Raw genomic sequence first — 18,516 nt, forward strand, 5'->3', positions numbered from 1 at the left:
GCCAGACTGTGAAGTATCTCTCGTTGATCACCACAGCTGACCTGTGGTTAACACTCAACTCTACCTCCCACAACTCTACCTCTTCCCGATATTATTGATATTGAAGACAATATTTAAGCTACAAGATGCAGTTCAGAGTTTACAATGAATAATGAAAAAGCAAACTAGGAAGGCTTTGGAGGGTATACTGAGGCCAGCTTGCAAGATGGACGACCTGCCTCCCACGGCACCATGACGGCTTTTGGATTTTAAGTTACGGTCCACAGAGACCAGTAAAAGCCTTGGCTTTACCCTAAATAATTCACACCTTGTCTGGCTAACTTGCTCCTACTTTTCTATCATGTTTAATTTCTCACTTGTTTATCTTGTAGATGTTCCTCACCATCTGTGGTCGTCTTGTAGATATTCCTCGTCATCTCTGGTCGTCTTGTAGGTATTTCCCACTATTTCTACATGTCCTTACATGCTTTTTAGACCATCTAGTAATCCTGTATGTATTTTTTCACCATTTCTGGTCGTTTTCTCAAGTATTTCTCATTATCTCCGATCGTTTAGCATGTATTTATCTTAATGTTTGGTCGTATTACAGTTATATCTCACCGTATATAGTAGTCTTACCTATCATTCTCACAACGGTTCGACCGTTTTACATGTTTCTCATCATATCTGGTCGTTTTCCAGGAACCAAATTACATTAATATTTATAATTATATTACCCAATATTTTTTGTTTACTTAATATTGCATAGAAATATTACAAAATTGGGGCAGGTGTAAATTGTGAAGAAAGTGTTGTTGGTGAGCAATAAGCAGGAGTTATGGGGACGCAGACGGGACTAACGCCGCCTCACGGCCCAAACAACGCGGCACGCGAGAAGCGATTTCCGCGACGAGCGTCACTTGAGCCGAGTTACCGCCTTGGATCAAGCTATGTCGTCTATACGTTAGGTAAAATTGAACAGTTACAGGCTATCAGCAGGTTACGTCTGCGACATATGGCTATTACGTTATATTTCAGAAGGGTAAAGTTTCAGGGCGTGAAGCGTAAGGGTGTTGACGACCGTCTTCTGGCGTGTCAGACGACGCTGTATTGTGCCTCACTATTGCTGGAAACAATTTATTTCATTCCTCGTGGTCTTTAAAACATCCGATGTCATATCATACATTAGGACCGGTGGAAGATTAGAACATCATACTCCTTGACATCATCCTGATGATTACTAAACATTCCCATTATCATACCTTGTGATTAGCGGGGAAAACTTATATCTTTCAATCTAACTAATGAACCTCCAGACATCATTCCTACTGACTGCTAACACGGCCGGTATCATGTCTGGTAGAGCATGTCATGGCCTGCTGGAGCCAGTACCCGGGTTCTGTCATGGCCTGCTGGAGCCAGTATCCGGGTTCTATCATGGCCTGCTGGAGCCAGTATCCGGGTTCTGTCATGGCCTGCTGGAGCCAGTATCCGAGTTCTGTCATGGCCTGCTGGAGCCAGTATCCGGGTTCTGTCATGGCCTGCTGGAGCCAGTATCCGGGTTCTGTCATGGCCTGCTGGAGCCAGTATCCGGGTTCTGTCATGGCCTGCTGGAGCCAGTATCCGGGTTCTGTCATGGCCTGCTGGAGCCAGTATCCGGGTTCTGTCATGGCCTGCTGGAGCCAGTACCCGGGTTCTGTCATGGCCTGCTGGAGCCAGTACCCGGGTTCTGTCATGGCCTGCTGGAGCCAGTATCCGGGTTCTGTCATGGCCTGCTGGAGCCAGTACCCGGGTTCTGTCATGGCCTGCTGGAGCCAGTACCCGGGTTTTGTCTGCTTATGGGGCCTCAGAGCCTCTTCTACTTTGATCCCACCCATGTTAATGGTAAGTTATCAAGAATATGCGGTAGCAAGTATTTGTGCAAATAAAAGGTGGTAATCAAGACTAAATAACACCTTCACCAATATCATTTGTCATATTACTACACTTAGGTACAGTGTCTCTTTCGCATAGGACGCCTAATATCAGCAGTGTTCTCCAAATTGCGGTGAGTCCACTATCTTCAAGTATTCGTCATCCGCGTTCAGTGGTGATCTCCGGCGAGTTCACCATCCTAATAACATGGGCCAGTCCCACACCGTATCACCACGATGTCCAAATACCACACATCTGCTCTCCAGAAACACACTGGCAGAGGTCTTCAGCAACCAGCTGACAGGAGTCACATGTAATACGTCCAGGGGGGGAGGGGGGTCTCCACTAACACCCTGACAGATGTCTGACTACACACTAGCAGCACTTCTCAGCAGACGGCCAGTACTGTCGTCTAGTAACTCCTCTTGGCCACATCCCGAGTACGTCGGTTCACACATCAACACGACACAAGTACCACACCCAATACGCTGTCTACTACCGACGGCAGCCGCTTGTCTTCACAGGGACAAGGCAGGAGTCCTGGACAGCCAAAGGTGAACTACCTTCCACAGTACAATAGACTCTCCACGTCGCCTCTGTGGACATAATAGTCATCAGCGTGACTAAAAGTATACAAGGAGAACAAAGGCTGGCAGCCTCTCACCGGGAAACTGTAAATATAATCGGATGCACAATGTAGATGGCGTTGATATCGTTACTTAACTCACATTAGGACTTCATCATCGACCTCACCTCCTAACGGAGGTACGAACCTCGCCTTTCACAGATGAACCTGTCACCGCTCCGGCAACAGATTACGTTGTTCTCGTCACACGTAATGCCTTGGAGTTGTGAGTGCAGGTCAATAGATGGCGTCGTTGTCACCACTCTAGCAACGATGTTGATATCGTCACGGAGCCCCAGTCGTCAAGCTGGTTAGAAAATTAGTAGGAATCATGAGAAGGATTCGAAGCTGTGCTCAGGGTACTCCTCGAGCAAACGCCTTAGACCACTACACCACGACGTGGTAAAAGCAATGTAACTCCCTAGGGTTACATAGGTAACCTATACTTTGAAGCTATGCTCTCAGCAACCCGTCCTCGACTCAAGTCCATTACATTCAGCGGTCAACCCCACAGACGCATTCATAAATGTTAACATGCTGTTTATTCAAAACGGGAATTTTCTCAAGTATAAATTAATATTATAATATATTAGCATATTGTGTATATATAGGCATAGGATAGGTTAGGTTAGGTGTTTAGGTTCTGTTGGCGATTATTTGTATTTGTAGTACGTGGGTGAAGCATTTATAGCGTTGTGATTCGAACAAAATTCGTCAGTGAAGCACTTGTTCCGGATATGTTCGAACGTCAGCAGTTGTGAGTCGTGTGTAAACCGCATTTCATTCATAAACAGGGGGTTTGGCGGGTGCATGGAATCACTTTTGGATCTTTGTTTGGAGGACGGGCTGCTCTCAGAGCATAGGTTAGAATCGTCCTCATGACTCCTTCTGACTTCCTCACTGATACATCACCTTAATTTGAATTCGTTGAGCATTAAACTGCTGAACTGTTGTTAGCGGGCAGCATTTCGACCTTATGCTGGTGACTGGGTGGATTCTTACCTGCTGACGTGTGACATAACAGTTACCTGCTGACGTGTGACACAACCACTAGTCACCCTCCAGCCTCCCCTTTCCACCCTCCACCACCTAGCTAGGCCTAACTAGGCCTAGTTATGCTTAAACCCACAAAAGCGTTTCCTAATATATCACATGAAAGCTCCAGCCTTTCAATTGCTTGCAAAATATTTTTTTAAATTACTGACTTATTTTAAGGTCGGCGATAAACTGACTTTGTAGCTTTACCTGTGGGCGGGGTATGCTGGCCTGTGTCTCACCGCCGGGAGTATACTGGTATACTGGTGTACTGGTGTACTGATGTACTGGTGTACTGGTGTACTGATGTACTGGTGTACTGGTGTATTGGTATACTGGTATACTGGTGTACTGGTATACTGGTATACTGGTGTACTGGTGTACTTGTATGCTGGTATACTAGTGTACTGGTATGCTGGTGTACTGGTGTATTGGTATACTGGTGTACTGGTATACTGGTGTACTGGTGTACTGGTGTACTGGTATACTAGTATACTGGTATACTGGTGTACTGGTGTACTGATGTACTGGTATACTGGTGTACTGGTGTACTGGTATACTGGTATACTGGTGTATTGGTATACTGGTGTACTGGTATACTGGTGTACTGGTATATTGGTGTACTGGTGTACTGATATACTGGTGTACTGGAGTACTGGTTTACTGGTATACTGGTGTACTGGTGTACTGGTGTACTTGTATGCTGGTATACTAGTGTACTGGTATGCTGGTGTACTAGTGTACTGGCATACTGGTGTACTGGTATACTGGTATACTGCTGTACTGGTGTATTGGTGTACTGGTATACTAGTATACTGGTGTACTGGTATACTAGTATACTGGTGTACTGGTATACTGGTGTACTGGTGTATTGGTATACTGGTGTACTGGACTACTGGTATACTGGTGTACTGGTATATTGGTGTACTGGTATGCTGGTGTACTGGTGCACTGGTATACTGGCATACTGGTGTACTGGTATACTGCTGTACTGGTGTATTGGAGTACTGGTATACTAGTATACTGGTGTACTAGTATACTGGTATACTGATGTACTGCTGTACTGGTATACCGGTGTACTGGTTTACTGATGTACTGGTATACTGGTGTACTTGTATACTGGTATACTGGTGTACTGGTATACTAGTGTACTGGTGTATTGGTGTACTGGTATATTGGTATACTGGTGTACTGGTATACTGTTGTACTGGTATACTGGTGTACTGGTATATTGGTGTACTGGTATACTGGTATATTAGTATACTGGTGTACTGGTATACTAGTATACTGGTATACTGGTGTATTGGTGTACTGGACTACTGGTATACTGGTGTACTGGTATATTGGTGTACTGGTGTACTAGTGTACTGGTATACTGGTATACTGGTGTACTGGTGTACTGGTATACTGGTGTACTGGTATATTTGTATACTAGTATACTGGTGTACTGGTATACTGGTGTACTGGTATACTGGTATGCTGGTGTACTGGTATACTGGTATACTGGTGTACTGGTATACTGGTGTACTGGTATACTGCTGTACTGGTGTATTGGTGTACTGGTATACTAGTATACTGGTGTACTGGTATACTGGTGTACTGGTATACTGGTGTACTGGTATAATTGTATACTGGTGTACTGGTATAATTGTATTCTGGTGTACTGGTATACTGGTGTACTGGTATATTGGTGTACTGGTGTACTGGTACACTGGTATACTGGTGTACTGGTACACCGGTGTACTAGTATACTGGTGTACTGTATACTGGTGTACTGGTATACTGCTGTACTGGTATAATTGTATACTGGTGTACTGGTATACTGGTATACTGCTGTACTGGTATACTAGTACACTGGTGTACTGGTATAATTGTATACTGGTGTACTGGTATACTGGCTTACTGGTGTACTAGTGTACTGGTATACTATTATACTGGTGTACTGGTATACTGGTATACTGGTGTACTGGTATGATGGTGTACTGGTATACTGGTGTACTGGTATACTGCTGTACTGGTGTATTGGTGTACTGTTATACTAGTATACTGGTGTACTGGTGTACTGGTGTACTGGTGTACTGGTATACTGGTGCACTGGTATAATTGTATGCTGGTGTACTGGTATAATTGTATTCTGGTGTACTGGTATACTGGTGTACTGGTGTACTGGTATACTGGTGTACTGGTAGACTGGTATACTGGTGTACTAGTATAATGGTGTACTGTATACTGGTGTACTGGTATACTGCTCTACTGGTATAATTGTATACTGGTGTACTGGTATACTGGTATACTGCTGTATTGGTGTACTGGTATACTAGCATACTGGTGTACTGGTATAATTGTATACTAGTATACTGGTGTACTGGTATAATTGTATACTGGTGTACTGGTATACTGGCTTACTGGTGTACTAGTGTACTGGTATACTATTATACTGGTGTACTGGTATACTGGTGTACTGGTATGCTGGTGTACTGGTATACTGCTGTACTGGTGTATTGGTGTACTGGTATACTAGTATACTGGTGTACTGGTATACTGGTGTACTGGTATAATTGTATGCTGGTGTACCTGTATAATTGTATTCTGGTGTACTGGTGTACTGGTGTACTGGTACACTGGTATACTTGTGTACTGGTAGACTGGTATACTGGTGTACTAGTATACTGGTGTACTGTATACTGGTGTACTGGTATACTGCTGTACTGGTATAATTGTATACTGGTGTACTGGTATACTGGTATACTGCTGTATTGGTGTACTGGTATACTAGCATACTGGTGTACTGGTATAATTGTATACTGGTATACTGGTGTACTGGTATACTGGCTTACTGGTGTACTAGTGTACTGGTATACTAGTATACTGGTGTACTGGTATACTAGTGTACTGGTATACTGGTGTACTGGTATGCTGGTATACTGGTGTAATGGTATACTGGTGTAATGGTATACTGGTGTACTGGTGTGCTGGAATACTGGTGTACTGGTATGCTGGTATACTGGTGTACTGGTATACCGGTGTACTGGTATACTGGTGTACTGGTATACTGGCATACTAGTGTACTAGTATACTGGTATACTGATATACTGGTATACTGGTGAACTGGTATAATGGTGTACTGGTGTACTGGTGTACCGGTATACTGGTGTACTGGATTACTGGTGTACTGGATTACTGGTACACTGATGTACTGGTGTACTATTATACTGGTATACTGGTATACTGGTGTACTGGTGTACTGGTATACACCTGAGTAATACAACATTTATCTAGTTATCCTTCACAATGAGTAAAATTTAAGTAAAATTAATACATTTCGTTGTATATGTGCGTAACAAATTTACATTGATAATATAATTTTGAATAAAACTCGAAGAGTAAATTAGTTTAAAATTTGCATCACCTTCTGCCAGAAAGAATCATAAACTTTGATGGTCTTAAGTAATATTGCAAGTTTTCAACAGATTAATGAATCATATTTGTATATAAAATATTATATACCACTAAATGAATAAAACAGTACAGAGTTTCTGAGAAAACAGTCGAAATAACACTGATAATTAGGTGTAAGTCAAACAATATAATGAACTGACATTGAACAGGCAGGAGAGAATATTTCTGGGGGAAGTTTAGAAGGTAATTGTTGAGAGGTGAGAGAGGCGCCGGCACTCCTCCAGCGTGTCCACATGGAAAGTTTAATTAGCAATCAGTTCACTGTGTAAAGGAGAAGCACCGGCCATTGTGTGGGGAGCCAAGACGTTGATGGCTGGAGGCGGTGACGGCGGAGCATCTAAAGCAGGGCGGTAATGAGCGAGTTCCGGGACCACAGCAGGACTGGAGCATCTGAAGGTGGGTGGTAATGAAGGGGCTCCTAGCCCCGAGCAGGACTGGAGCACCTGAAGGTGGGCGGTAATGAAGGGGCTCCTAGCCCCGAGCAGGACTGGAGCATCTGAAGGTGGGCGGTAATGAAGGGGCTCCTAGCCCAGAGCAGGACTGGAGGGGCTCCTAGCCCCGAGCAGGACTGGAGCACCTGAAGGTGGGCGGTAATGAAGGGGCTCCTAGCCCAGAGCAGGACTGGAGGGGCTCCTAGCCCCGAGCAGGAGTGGAGCATCTGAAGGTGGGCGGTAATGAAGGGGCTCCTAGCCCCGAGCAGGACTGGAGCATCTGAAGGTGGGCGGTAATGAAGGGGCTCCTAGCCCAGAGCAGGAGTGGAGCATCTGAAGGTGGGCGGTAATGAAGGGGCTCCTAGCCCAGAGCAGGACTGGAGCATCTGAAGGTGGGCGGTAATGAAGGGGCTCCTAGCCCAGAGCAGGACTGGAGCATCTGAAGGTGGGCGGTAATGAAGGGGCTCCTAGCCCAGAGCAGGACTGGAGCATCTGAAGGTGGGCGGTAATGAAGGGGCTCCTAGCCCAGAGCAGGACTGGAGCATCTGAAGGTGGGCGGTAATGAAGGGGCTCCTAGCCCCGAGCAGGACTGGAGGGGCTCCTAGCCCCGAGCAGGACTGGAGCACCTGAAGGTGGGCGGTAATGAAGGGGCTCCTAGCCCAGAGCAGGACTGGAGGGGCTCCTAGCCCCGAGCAGGACTGGAGCATCTGAAGGTGGGCGGTAATGAAGGGGCTCCTAGCCCAGAGCAGGACTGGAGGGGCTCCTAGCCCCGAGCAGGACTGGAGCACCTGAAGGTGGGCGGTAATGAAGGGGCTCCTAGCCCAGAGCAGGACTGGAGGGGCTCCTAGCCCCGAGCAGGACTGGAGCATCTGAAGGTGGGCGGTAATGAAGGGGCTCCTAGCCCAGAGCAGGACTGGAGGGGCTCCTAGCCCCGAGCAGGACTGGAGCATCTGAAGGTGGGCGGTAATGAAGGGGCTCCTAGCCCCGAGCAGGACTGGAGCATCTGAAGGTGGGCGGTAATGAAGGGGCTCCTAGCCCAGAGCAGGACTGGAGCATCTGAAGGTGGGCGGTAATGAAGGGGCTCCTAGCCCAGAGCAGGACTGGAGGGGCTCCTAGCCCCGAGCAGGACTGGAGGGGCTCCTAGCCCCGAGCAGGACTGGAGCCCCTGAAGGTGGGCGGTAATGAAGGGGCTCCTAGCCCAGAGCAGGACTGGAGGGGCTCCTAGCCCCGAGCAGGACTGGAGCATCTGAAGGTGGGCGGTAATGAAGGGGCTCCTAGCCCAGAGCAGGACTGGAGCATCTGAAGGTGGGCGGTAATGAAGGGGCTCCTAGCCCAGAGCAGGACTGGAGGATCTGAAGGTGGGCGGTAACGGGAGGTTCCTGGCTCACTGCTGGTTAAGGAGAAGGCGAGGTCCAGAACCACTGTAGTAATCGGGAGTTAAGAAAGTCATGTCAGGTTGAAATTTGTCTTCATGTAAGTAGGTATGAAGGTGTTTTTTTGGGTCGAAAAGGTCTTCAATAGGGAAGGAAGGAAGGAATTATCAAGGGAAAGCGCCAAGGTATTACGAGTATATAGCACTTGGAAGGGGGTCAGAATAAGGATTTAGGAAGGTACGGGGGGGGGGGGAGGTAAAATGGTGCCCAACCACTTGGACGGTCGCTGATTGAAAGATATTTCTTTCCATTCTCATGTACCCACCTCACCCAATACCCACCTCACCCAAACCAATAAAAAGCAAGGGTTATGTCAAATGTTTCATACACAGTTCATCGAGCGTATCAAAAGTTTAGTACTTAAGTGTAGTGTTAAGTGTAAAGAAGTTTTTGAGAATGTAAGAAGCCTTACGAAACGCTTCTAAGCGTCACACCATTATTGAAAAATGAATTTTGGAGAAGTGATATTTTCATTACCAACGACAGTGAAGAAAACATAAGAAATATTGAGTATATATATATATACATATATATATATATATATGCGGAAAATCCACAGAGAAATATGAAATGAGGTGAACGTTTCGGCTTTGTCTGGTGTTGACAAAGGTTTTAACAAAGCCGAAACGTTCACCTCATTTCATATTTCTCTGTGGATTTTCCGCATAAAATGATCAGTGTTTTGTGATCGTCAATTGCATATATATATATATATATATATATATATATATATATATATATATATATATATATATATATATATATATATATATATATATATATATATATATATATATATATATATGTCGTACCTAGTAGCCAGAACTCACTTCTCAGCCTACAATGCAAGGCCCGATTTGCCTAATAAGCCAAGTTTTCATGAATTAATTGTTTTTCGACTACCGAACCTACCTAACCTAACCTAACCTAACTTTTTCGGCTACATAACCCAACCTAACCTATAGAGATAGGTTAGGTTAGGTTAGGTAGGGTTGGTTAGGTTCGGTCATATATCTACGTTAATTTTAACTCCAATGAAAAAAAATTGACCTCATACATAATGAAATGGGTAGCTTTATCATTTCATAAGAAAAAATTTAGAGAAAATATATTAATTCAGGAAAACTTGGCTTATTAGGCAAATCGGGCCATGTATAGTAGGCTGAGAAGTGAGTTCTGGCTACTAGGTACGACATATATATATATATATATATATATGTATATATATATATACTCAATATTTCTTATGTTTTCTTCACTGTCGATGATATATAATATATATATATATATATATATATATATATATATATATATATATATATATATATATATATATATATATATATATATATATATATATTGGTAGCAGTCTTTCCTGTAGACATATATTATTAAATATGACCGAAAAAGTAAGATTAATAATTCTAACACGAATTTTCTCAATCTTTCGTACATTTCTTTTCACTGTTGGTGGTAATTCAAAAATCAATTCTCCAAAATTCATTTTTATTTCTAGTCTGACGCGACACTTGAGCGCGTTTCGTAAAACTTATTACATTTTCAAAGACTTTAGTTTACACATACACAACTGAATAGAACTTACGCATCTCCGATTTTATATCTACATTTGAGTGAGGTGGAAGGGGTGATGTGGCATTAACACAAGACAGAACAAGATGTGGTATTAATAGGGTATTAATTTCATCAACACAAGACAGAACAAGAGTATTAATAGGGTATTAATTTCATCAACACAAGACAGAACACGAAACAATGGATATTGAATAGAAGTGTTTGTAGAAAGCCTATTGGTCCATATTTCTTGATGCTTCTATATTGGAGCGGAGTCTTGAGGTGGGTAGAATATAGTTGTGCAATAATTGGCTGTTGATTGTTGGTGTTGACTTCTTGATGTGTAGTGCCTCGCAAACGTCAAGCCGCCTGCTATCGCTGTATCTATCGATGATTTCTGTGTTGTTTACTAGGATTTCTCTGGCGATGGTTTGGTTGTGGGGGAAGAGATTATATGTTCCTTAATGGAGCCCTGTTGCTTATGCATCAGCTTATGCATATACTTGCTTATACATGTGCCCATCCGAAAACATGTGCCCATGAGGAAACTACTCCAAGCTTGTACTAAAGAGGCACCCTTCTTGAGCCCGGATGGGCACATGTATAAGCAAGTAGATGGGGTCGCCATGGGTTCTCCCCTAGGTGTCCAGTTTGCAAACTTCTACATGGGTACCATCGAGAAAAAAGTCTTACTCTCTCTCTCTCTCTCTCTCTCTCTCTCTCTCTCTCTCTCTCTCTCTCTCTTCTCTCTCTCTCTCTCTCTCTCTCTCTCTTTCTCGCTCTCTCTCTCTCTCTCTCTCTCTCTCTCTCTCTCTCTCTCTCTCTCTCTCTCTCTCTCTCTCTCTCTCTCTCCTCTCTCTCTCTCTCTCTCTCCCTCCCCTCCGCCTGTACACATCAACATGGGAGACAATCAGACAAGGAGTCACAGCCGTGTACTGCGGGTCTGAGGCAGCAGCAGGGGCCGCCCTGGGGCCGCCCTGGGGCCGCCCACATTAACATTCAGATCAGGTCGCCGGCGGCAATAAAACACCGCAGAGCTCGAGTAAAAATGTCCCAAAGCTTCCCGAATGTCAGAGGAGATAAGGACTCTTTTAAACACAAATTGTGAAAAAAGTTTAATATCAAACTAAGCTTAAAATAATGGCGAAGCATATAACAGGGGAAGGGTGTATACAGCAGGGGGGAGAGAAGGGTGGGGGGAGCCCTGAACCCCGAGAGTGGGGGGGGGACTACAGCAGAGATAAAAGAGGGGGAGAAGAGAGAGAGCTGAGATTGAGAAAGGGAAAAAATGTATATTTGAGAGCTGGGCGGGGAAGGATCCGCTGAGATAGAGCTATCAGGTGAAAGCGCCAAGCTATTATGACTATACAGCACTTGGAAGGGATCAGGATAAGGATTTTGTGATGGGACGGGGGGAAGGAATGGTGCCCAACTACTTGGACGATCGGGGATTGAACGCCTACCTGCATAAAGCGAGACCGTCGCTCTACCGTCCAGCCCAAGTGTTAGCCGCTGAGAGAGAAGTATACCTGAGATCTGAGAGGGAAAGGTTGAGCAGGAAGCGAAGAGAGGCGGTAAGAGCCACGAGGGAGACAGCTGTGTGGGAGTAATCCTCGGCGTGTGGTTCCTGCCTGTTGATTGATTGATGAAGATTAAGGCACCCAAAAGGTGGCACGGGCAATTCCAACCCATCCTCTTAAAACTAACGTCACTTTTCGCTCGTATGTGCTCTATGGTACAAATTTAGAAGTATTTTGAGATTAAATCGACTCACAAAAGTGACGTACTGTCCCCTTTTCTGTTTGAGTCGTCCGGCCTACTCGGCAAGGTTAGAAGAGGAATCTTTCCATTAACGTTTTTCATAACGTTTTGAAACTCTATGAGAATTTCCTGCTCACCTAACCTACCTTAGGACCCTTAACTTACTTTTGTTGAAAAAAAAAATCTAAAATTTATTATTTTTTTTCATTTTCCAATTATGTCCACTTTCGGCCATACGGGTAAACAGCCAGAAGCGACGTTATTTTTAAGAGGACAGGTTGTTGTCACCCCGTAAGTTGTGGCCCTTTTGAGCCATTACCTGTATCAATAGATGATACTGGAGATCTGTGGAGGTTGCGACTGTATCCTGCGTGACGGGAGATGTCTCCCGTGCCTACCCCATGTTTTATTCATCATTATTGTTGCTCCCAGATTACATTGTCATACATTTATGTACAATCTTCATCAAAACTCTACTTCCGTGTCCCTAGTGACAGTCAGCGGACCAAGGTGTCCACTTTCTGGGTGTCCCTGGTGACTGTCAGCGGACCAAGATGTCCACCTTCTGGGTGTACCTGGTGACTGTCAGCGGACCAAGGTGTCCACCTTCTGGGTGTCCCTGGTGACAGTCAGCGGACCAAGGTGTCCACCGTCTGGGTGTCCCTGGTGACTGTCAGCGGACCAAGGTGTCCACTTCTGGTACTCGTATAATCTCAGGCTGTTGGATCTTGTCACAGCTTTGTAGAAGTTACGAATTTAGCGATTGATGAAGTCATTAATTATTCAGTAATTTAGAAAGAGTATAGCAAGAAAGGGTTCAAGGACCGTCCCTGGTGCACCCAGCTGTTATTACCATACATCTTATTGGGTTAAATTTATTTAGTACCAATCAGGAGGCTGCTATGAGTATAGAGACCAAGTTGGTGATTGTCTTAAGTATTGGAACCGTGCTGGAGAGTATGTTGACCGTGTTGCATACAGAGCCCAAACATGCGGCTATGTTGAGTAGAGCCCAAACTTGCGGCTATGTTGAGTAGAGCCCAAACTGGGGTCCGTGTTCATAACAGAGATCAGGTGGATGGCTCTGTTTAATACAGAGACCGCCCTCAAGGCTGTGTTGATTATAAAGACCAACCTGGAGGCTGTGTTCATTATAGAGACCGACCTGGAGGCTGTGTTGATTATAAAGAACAACCTGGAGGTTGTGTTCATTATAGAGACCGACCTGGAGGCTGTGTTCATTATTGAGACCGACCTGGAGGCTGTGTTGATTATAAAGACCAACCTGGAGGCTGTGTTGATTATAGAGACCGACCTGGAGGCTGTGTTAATTATAGAGACCGACCTATAGGCTGTGTTGATTATAGAGACAGACCTGGAGGCTGTGTTGATTATAGAGACTGACCTGGAGGCTGTGTTGATTATAGAGACCGACCTGGAGGCTGTGTTGATTATAGAGACAGACCTGGAGGCTGTCTTTATTATAGAGACCGACCTGGAGGCTGTGTTGATTATAGAGACCGACCTGGAGGCTGTGTTGATTATAGAGACCGACCTGGAGGCTGTGCTGATTATAGAGACCGACCTGGAGGCTGTGGTGATTATAGAGACCGACCTGGAGGCTGTGTTGATTATAGAGACCGATCTGGAGGCTGTGTTGATTATAGAGACTGACCTGGAGGCTGTGTTAATTATAGAGACCGATCTGGAGGCTGTGTTGATTATAGAGACCGACCTGGAGGCTGTGTTGATTATAGAGACCGATCTGAAGGCTGTGCTGATTATAGAGACCGACCTGGAGGCTGTGTTAATTATAGAGACCGACCTGGAAGTTGTGTTGATTATAGAGACCGACCTGGCGGCTGTGTTGATTATAGAGACCGATCAAAAGGCTGTGTTGATTATAGAGACCGACCTGGAGGCTGTGTTGATTATAGAGACCGATCAGAAACCTGTGTTGATTATAGAGACCGACCTGGCGGCTGTATTGATTATAGAGACCGACCTGGCGGCTGTGTTGATTATAGAGACCATCCTGGCGGCTGTGTTGATTATAGAGACCGATCAGAAACCTGTGTTGATTATAGAGACCGACCTGGCGGCTGTGTAGAGTATAGAGACCAACATGGAGGTTGTGTAGAGTATAGAGACCGACATGGAGGTTGTGTAGAGTATAGAGACCGACCTGGCGGCTGTGTAGAGTATAGAGACCAACCTGGCGGCTGTGTAGAGTATAGAGACCAACATGGAGGTTGTGTAGAGTATAGAGACCGACCTGGCGGCTGTGTAGAGTATAGAGACCAACATGGAGGTTGTGTAGAGTATAGAGACCAACATGGAGGTTGTGTAGAGTATAGAGACCGACCTGGCGGCTGTGTAGAGTATAGAGACCGACTTGGCGGCTGTGTAGAGTATAGAGACCGACCTGGAGGCTGTGTAGAGTATAGAGACCGACCTGGTGGCTGTGTAGAGTATAGAGACCGACCTGGCGGCTGTGTAGAGTATAGAGACCGACCTGGCGGCTGTGTAGAGTATAGAGACCAACATGGAGGTTGTGTAGAGTATAGAGACCAACATGGAGGTTGTGTAGAGTATAGAGACCGACCTGGCGGCTGTGTAGAGTATAGAGACCAACATGGATGTTGTGTAGAGTATAGAGACCAACATGGATGTTGTGTAGAGTATAGAGACGGACCTGGCGGCTGTGTAGAGTATAGAGACCGACCTGGCGGCTGTGTAGAGTATAGAGACCAACATGGATGTTGTGTAGAGTATAGAGACCAACATGGATGTTGTGTAGAGTATAGAGACCAACATGGAGGTTGTGTAGAGTATAGAGACCGACCTGGAGGCTGTGTAGAGTATAGAGACCGACCTGGCGGCTGTGTAGAGTATAGAGACCGACCTGGAGGCTGTGTAGAGTATAGAGACCGACCTGGCGGCTGTGTAGAGTATAGAGACCGACCTGGAGGCTGACTGTGGGCTGGGTATCGCCTTATGCGCTGCTGGCCTCGCCGGACCAGAACACAGACTCCTGGTCCTCACCGAGATGTTGCGGACTCTTAACTCTTCACTCCATGTTTGTTCCTCTCGAGACACACAGCTCTGCCCTGACCAGGAGATTACTGCGGCTGACGTCCACTGATTGTTCCGGTGAGATTGTTCTCTGATGACGCCACAGTTTCTTGAAGCTGTGATTGTACACGGCCTTCCTGGTGGAGACGCGGGAAGACCACTTCTTGAGAGTGGTCTGAAGCTTCGCACATTTTCAACAGGTTTTGAGGAATTATCTGATGATTAAAAGTAATTAAATAATAATTTAATGCCCGAAACGCTATGCGTGCTAGTGCCTTTACAAGACTGTAACTTCAACTTAATTTCTGAGTTCTCTGTTAACCCCCCAATGTACTTTCTTGTATATAAATAAATAATTAAATAAATAATATTTACAACATTTGTTCTCCTCTCATGCAAACTCACACAGTTATGTTGAGCACGTATTTTTGTTTCAGAATTCCAGTATATTGTATCATGGGGTAAAATATATATATATGAAGCAAATTCTATTTAAGTTAAAAATAAAACACAGATATTTATTTATATTTCATACTGTACAATATACTGTAGAGGCATTATTACATAACCATAATATGAATGTCATAATTTTTATTGTCATTATTATTAATATTATTATTATTATTATTATTCTATTATTATTGAGAAGATCAGTAGGATTCGAACCTGCGCACTGGGTACTCCCAAGCATTCACCCTATAGCTCCTGGCCATAATATGCTACACACGTAATGTAAACTGGTTATATTAGGAGTAAACAAGTTTACTCTTAACGAGGTGGAATATGTACATTACACACTTTACACCAGTTAAGCTGTTACTGTGAGTGGATGAGGCTGAACTAAGTTGGCTTAACAGCCACTACAGGAAAGTATTATCATTGTAAAGAAACAAATAAAGAGAGGCAAAGTTTATAACATATAAATGAATATGAGAATTTTACAGTACTAAATAATGAAAATGGAATTGGTAAAAATACGACAATATTACATTATTTAAACAATACGAGAGCCAGAGGGGTGAGGGGTGAGGGAGGAGGGGTGAGGGAGGAGGGGTGAGGGGTGAGGGAGGAGGGGTGAGGGAGGAGGGAGGAGGGGTGAGGGGTGAGGGGTGAGGGAGGAGGGAGGAGGTGAGGGAGGAGGGGAGGGGAGAGGGAGGAGGTGAGGGGAGAGGGAGGAGGTGAGGGGAGAGGGAGGAGGTGAGGGGTGAGGGAGGAGGTGAGGGGTGAGGGAGGAGGGGTGAGGGAGGAGGGGTGAGGGGTGAGGGAGGAGGTGAGGGAGGAGGTGAGGGAAGAGGTGTGGGGTGAGGGAGGAGGTGAGGGGTGAGGGAGGAGGTGAGGGGTGAGGGAGGAGGTGAGGGGTGAGGGAGGAGGTGAGGGGTGGGGGAGTAGGTGAGGGGTGAGGGAGGAGGTGAGGGGTGAGGGAGGAGGTGATGGGTGAGGGATGAGGTGAGGGGAGAGGGAGGAGGTGAGGGGTGAGGGAGGAGATGAGGGGTGAGGGAGGAGGTGAGGGGTGAGGGAAGAGGTGAGGGGTGAGGAAGGAGGTGAGGGGTGAGGAAGGAGGTGAAGGGTGAGGGAGGAGGGGAGGGGAGAGGGAGGAGGGGTGAGGGAGGAGGTGAGGGGTGAGGGAGGAGGGAAGAGTTTTTTTTCATTATTAATATTTTCTACCACACACGTGGCCACACATTTACAATGCTAACCAGCATATATACATTTTCTTCTGTCCTCCATGGACAGGGTTAGAGAAGTGTTAAACATATAGTTCAAGGGTTTATTGAACACTCAACCACAGAAGGTGATTCGGTGCTTTTAAAATGCTAAGCTAACCTACATACGTAAATACATAGATACACAGATTTACGTATGCCCTACATAAAGTGTTCGATGTGTCTTTTACATAATGTCATTAATGTGCATTTACAAAGGTGAAATGTAATTCTGATCAGCTTCCATACATACTTTATACACATACCTATACATACACACACAAACATGCATTCATATACATTTGTCTCTTTTACAAAGGGAAGGAAGGAAGAGTTTTTTTTCATTATTAATTTTTTCTACCACACACGTGGCCACACATTTACAATGCTAACCAGCATATATACATTTTCTTCTGTCCTCCATGGACAGGGTTAGAGAAGTGTTAAACATATAGTTCAAGGGTTTATTGAACACTCAACCACAGAAGGTGATTCGGTGCTTTTAAAATGCTAAGCTAACCTACATACGTAAATACATAGATACACAGATTTACGTATGCCCTACATAAAGTGTTCGATGTGTCTTTTACATAATGTCATTAATGTGCATTTACAAAGGTGAAATGTAATTCTGATCAGCTTCCATACATACTTTATACACATACCTATACATACACACACACACATGCATTCATATACATTTGTCTCTTTTACTCTGACAGGGTGTGATAGTTGATAGAGAAACTATTGTGCAATTAAGCACTTAATCACTGAAGGTGCTTTTACAAGCTCAGGTTATATAGTTACATCACATACATACATTATATAATTGATACATTACATGGTTAATCTTGGGTACAAGTCCAATATATCATCAAGTGTTCCTGTACTCATATAGTAATTACACAGTTCAGCATACCTTAGCCCAGGAGGGCGAAAGTCAGTCAGTATGGGACATTCTACAATATAATGTTCAAGGGAGTGCATATTTTCCCTTTCACAAAGTTGACACATTGTGTACTCGACATTTGGGTTTTGAGAAAGCTGCCAGATACGTCTATATCCCAGGCGTATTCTGGCCACTATAACATCACATTGCCGGGTTCTTGTTCTATTAGTCCCATATGTGAATGTCTCCTCACGATATCTATCATATTATTTAATGCTACAACTTTCCGCTATTTGTCCGCTGTTTCCGCTGTTATTTTCCGCTGTTATTTTCCGCTGTTGTCCTCAAGCTAGAGGAGGAGCAGGCAGGATGTATCCATCCTCCTGTTTGACATAGGCCTAGGCCTAAGGTCTAGTCTTCAGTGCGCCAAGTAGATCAGCTACAGAGGCACTAAGTGTGCACCGCCCCTCCTACCAACTGTGGTAGGCCCTAGACGTGTGGATTGGCCAGAAATTAAGGCAGCAATTGTTAATGTGGCAATATCGAGGCCTGCTGAGGGGAAGTTGTGAGGTAGGAGTTCTGACGTAGGTTGGGCCGCCTCGCGGTACCTGAAGCCTGGGGCCCCACGCGCGTGAAAAAT

The 18,516-nt window shown here is 44.9% G+C and overlaps 2 protein-coding genes across 2 annotated transcripts; one reads left to right on the forward strand and one right to left on the reverse strand.

Moving 5' to 3' along the window:
• Positions 1-1,304: 1,304 nt before the first annotated feature.
• Positions 1,305-1,856, reverse strand: LOC138369498 (uncharacterized). The gene has a single exon (XM_069332756.1). It carries the CDS (start codon positions 1,854-1,856, stop codon positions 1,305-1,307), a length of 552 nt encoding a protein of 183 aa, XP_069188857.1.
• A 5,509-nt stretch (positions 1,857-7,365) lies between these two features.
• On the forward strand, positions 7,366-14,319 carry LOC138369499 (variable charge X-linked protein 3B-like). The gene is made up of 2 exons (XM_069332757.1): positions 7,366-7,408; positions 13,577-14,319. The coding sequence occupies exons 1-2, from the start codon at positions 7,366-7,368 to the stop codon at positions 14,317-14,319; spliced, it is 786 nt and encodes a 261-aa protein (XP_069188858.1).
• The last annotated feature ends 4,197 nt before the right edge of the window (positions 14,320-18,516 follow it).

Source organism: Procambarus clarkii, chromosome 28, assembly GCF_040958095.1.
Source record: "Procambarus clarkii isolate CNS0578487 chromosome 28, FALCON_Pclarkii_2.0, whole genome shotgun sequence".
In the NCBI taxonomy this organism is placed as follows: domain Eukaryota; kingdom Metazoa; phylum Arthropoda; class Malacostraca; order Decapoda; family Cambaridae; genus Procambarus; species Procambarus clarkii.